The sequence below is a fragment of the Parasteatoda tepidariorum genome, unplaced genomic scaffold (genome assembly GCF_043381705.1).
Source record: "Parasteatoda tepidariorum isolate YZ-2023 unplaced genomic scaffold, CAS_Ptep_4.0 HiC_scaffold_6385, whole genome shotgun sequence".
NCBI lineage: Eukaryota > Metazoa > Arthropoda > Arachnida > Araneae > Theridiidae > Parasteatoda > Parasteatoda tepidariorum.
In genome coordinates, this window is record NW_027261862.1 from 1 (window position 1) to 3873 (window position 3873).

Below are 3873 nucleotides of genomic sequence, written 5' to 3' on the forward strand. Positions count from 1 at the left end.
TATGATTTCAAGGTCCCGTGTCCCCTTAAGCACTGTACATTTGTCTATAATATTCATTGTTTGTAGAATGCTTTCTGTTTTTCAGATGACGATTGATATTGATCTAGTTATGACATGTACTGTAGCAAAACTAAATGATGCCGAGGACCAACTGAATAAGAAAAACCAACAAATCATTGATTTGCAACAACAGTTAGACATGAGAGAGAATGAATTGAATGAAACTCTACCCAAGTGAGTTTTGTATCTTTTTTTTTTTTTTTAAATTTAGATTTGTATGAAATATAAATAATTGGTTTAAGAGAGAAACTGATGTTTTATCTTATGTTCAAAGTTGGTAATTTTGTTCCATATCAAAATTAGTTTGCTCCTCTATCTAATATGCATAGATAAACATTTTTTCCTTCATCAGTTTAAATTTACAGTAGTAGTAGTATTTACAATATTATTTCACTCCTGCGGTGCTCTCATGTCAAACGAAAGGCGTACCTTTATGACTTATTAGCAAAAGGTCAGTTGCCGGTGAGCTATGTTTAGACAACAACATTAACATAATTTATATGTAGGCCTCAAAAGTTAAATTCCGTTTTCAAATATATAATTTTTAAATACAAAATAGATATCGATTTTTTTTTTTGTAATATTTTACTAATCAATTCACTAGCTTTTAGATAAACGTTAACCAAGTTCAGCATTTCAAAATGGCAGCAAACGATGAAAGTGAAATTAAAAACGGACACTTTAATGTCTTTTAAACTTATAATCAGGTTTTCACGTATAAGACTGAATCTTAATGGCTGGTGGTTTAATCTTAAATTTGCAAATTAATTTGTGAGAAGGACATTTGAAGCTATAAAATTGATTTTAGAAGTGAAATTCTCAAAAATTTTCAAAATTACCTTCTTATAGCATACACGAAGAGTAGAGAATTTAAACAAAAAAATTTTTGAAAATCAATTCAATTGTTTTTATAAAAACGACAACAAAGTTTAGCATTTGATGAATAATTTCTCGTAATTCTAAATAACTTCAAATTTGAAAAATTATTGTCTGAAAATGAGCTGTGTTCGAAAGATTTTACCTATAAAGCAGAAAAAGAGACCGATGTTTCATGCTGTATACCATAACCATAGATTATTAAAATGCTAGAAATAATATTTTTCACTTATTTTGGCCTAATTAATACAAATTAAGGAAATAAGTATAAAAAATATTTTTCTGCATCAAAGGGTTAAGATGAGATGCTTCAACTATTAAGATTGTGATTTTGGATATGACTATCTGATCATTAGTTCAATTGTGTTCATTTTTTCTTGCTCACTGTTCATTTTAAAAAATTTTGTGAAAATTGAAGAAAAAAAATATGCTCATTCGAGGTGCATAAGTTAATAGTAGTGGAGAAATAAAAACATTGTTGAAATATGACGAATCAATATTGTAGCGTCTGGTATAAACTGTTGTTGTTGTTCATTTACGTCGCACTAGAGCTGCACAATAGGCTATTGGCGACGGTCTGGGAAACGTCCCCTGGTATAAACATTAAAACCAGTTTTTTTTTCAATCAGACATTAAAACCTTTTTTTTTTAATTAAGATATTGGAAATTTTTTCAGTGAGTGTCTTTCACTTCCTCTTATATAATAAAAATAGTTATTCAATAAAAAAAGTTTGCATAATATCTGTATTCCAAATTTTTTTTGTTTTTGTAACAAATAAGATATGAAGAGCTCATTTATTATGAATAAAACATTCATACTGGTTATTTATTGCACAAATCTCATGAAATTTAACTATCTTTATTCCATGAACCTCCTCTAACTATTTTATATCATAAATATTTATTCCAATATTTCCTAGAATTTTCTTTTTAGAATTAAAGATTTCCAATTTTTAACAAACATAGATAAATAGGCCATTCAACAATTTTTCTTCAGCGTTTTAATTAAAATAATCAAAGTTCTCAATTTATTTTCAGGTTGGAAAAGGAAAAATGTGAGAGAGAAAAACAACAATTAGAAAAATTCACTCCAGATGCAAGTTTAAAGAAACTTGAAGAAGATATTATAATCCTTGAAAATAAAAATCAGGAGGTATGAATACTACTTCATTAAATGATTTTTTTTCCTAATATTTCAATGCCTGATATTAATAATGTGATATTAATAATGGTATTAATAGTGATCAAATATTGCGTAAGTACTTCCTCACGCTTCAATGAAATGTGTCCATAAACTAGATTTTTAATAAGTATCGTTATTTTCATGCAACCAACGTTAAAAGAAATTTTCAGCTGCATCCAAACTGATTTTCATTAATTTAAAGTACAATAAGACTATATTTTAAAAATTCTAAAAACTGAGAGTCCCGCAGTGGACTGCTCATTAAGACACGGTTCCCAGCAGATCACCGAAGTCAAGCATCACTGGCTACGGTCAGTGTGCCGGTGGGTGACCACTTGGATCAGTCTGCGTAGAGACCGAGGGTGTGCGGTATTGGTCCTCGTTAAACTGTGCTACCGTAAAGTGCTCGACTTCGCGCGCAGGTCGTCGGGCTACCGAAGCGGGGGTGCCATCCCCTCCACAGAGGATCAAAGTTATGATGGTATGTCTTCGGATCATCCTTCGGGATGTTTCCCAGACCGTCGCCAATAGCCCATTGTGCAGCTCTAGTGTGACGTAAATTAACAACAACAACAGCAAAAACTGAGAAACGTGTAGTTTTAAATTACATTCTCAAAACCACAAATCGCACCATTTTAGTGCTTTATAGTTTAAAGAAAAAATTTATAGGAATTCATTGAATCATTCTCCTAAAATTATCAAGTGCTATTTCCCCGAATCTAATAAAGCGATCCTATTAATGGCTATCTTTTTTAAGAGGTATTGTGCAACCCTACAGTGCCATTAAAAGCTTAGTACAAATAAATATCAAGAAAACACGAATTAAAAATTTAAACTAGAATTGAAATTGTGAGGGTAGAGCTCTCTTAAGATAAGGATTAGGAATTCGCTTGTTTTTGCTTTCAAAGAGGAAGGAACAGCACTTAGTACTAAAATTCTCTCATTTTCAATTCTTTTAAATGTAAAGAAATATCTATGGAAAAAAAATTGACATTTCATATTTGAAATTGCAGTTAATTTGGGGTATAAATGAGTTGAGAAAGAAGCTTCTTCAAATTTTTGTAGAATTAATAAAAACATAAATTTTTTGTTTTAATGCAAAATTACTTTTTTATATGAATTTAATACGATTTTTTTTTAAATAAGGTAACTTAAGCGGAAGTGTAAAAATCAGAGAGAGAGGGCAGCAGCTCTCTTACGGAAGCACGGAAGAGATTTGTAATTTGTTTATTTATGCTGACAAATGAAATGGGAGAGTTTATGATTTTCATAAACATGCTTACGTAATATTCGAACGGCAATGTGATAAATAATTTTCTGATGGTGTATTTAACTTCTGTAGGTAGTAAGCGAGAAAAAGATTATAAAAGAAAGGTTGGATGAAATTTCACAGTCATTAAACGAGGAAAAGAAGATATCTAAGCAATTGAGTGAAGTAAACGAAATGCAAAAGGTCAAAATATTTGATTTGGAAGAACTTCTTTTAATCGAGTGTCAAGTAAGCTAAAAGAAACTAATTTTCTTAAATTTTTTTTCGTTTCCAAATGAATCCTAGTTAATAGAAATCAGTTTAACAAATCATTTATAAAGCTAAATTTTTTTTGGAAAAGAAACTGCACATCACTTTACATGATTTTGTGAAAGTGCAGCAGCTTTTCCATACCTGCCCAGTCTCCTGTTTTTTACCGAAGACTCCTGTATTTTACGACTATCTCCTATTTACCTTGTTGAGGTTTGAGTTCGAGATTAGTTAG

At 30.3% G+C, this 3873-nt stretch overlaps 1 protein-coding gene across 1 annotated transcript; it reads left to right on the plus strand.

The window, feature by feature from the left end:
- Positions 1-54: 54 nt before the first annotated feature.
- On the plus strand, positions 55-3641 carry LOC122273647 (myosin-9-like). Its single transcript, XM_043057679.1, has 3 exons — positions 55-234; positions 1975-2089; positions 3462-3641. Exons 1-3 carry the CDS (start codon positions 68-70, stop codon positions 3624-3626), a joined length of 447 nt encoding a protein of 148 aa, XP_042913613.1. The 5' UTR covers positions 55-67; the 3' UTR covers positions 3627-3641.
- The last annotated feature ends 232 nt before the right edge of the window (positions 3642-3873 follow it).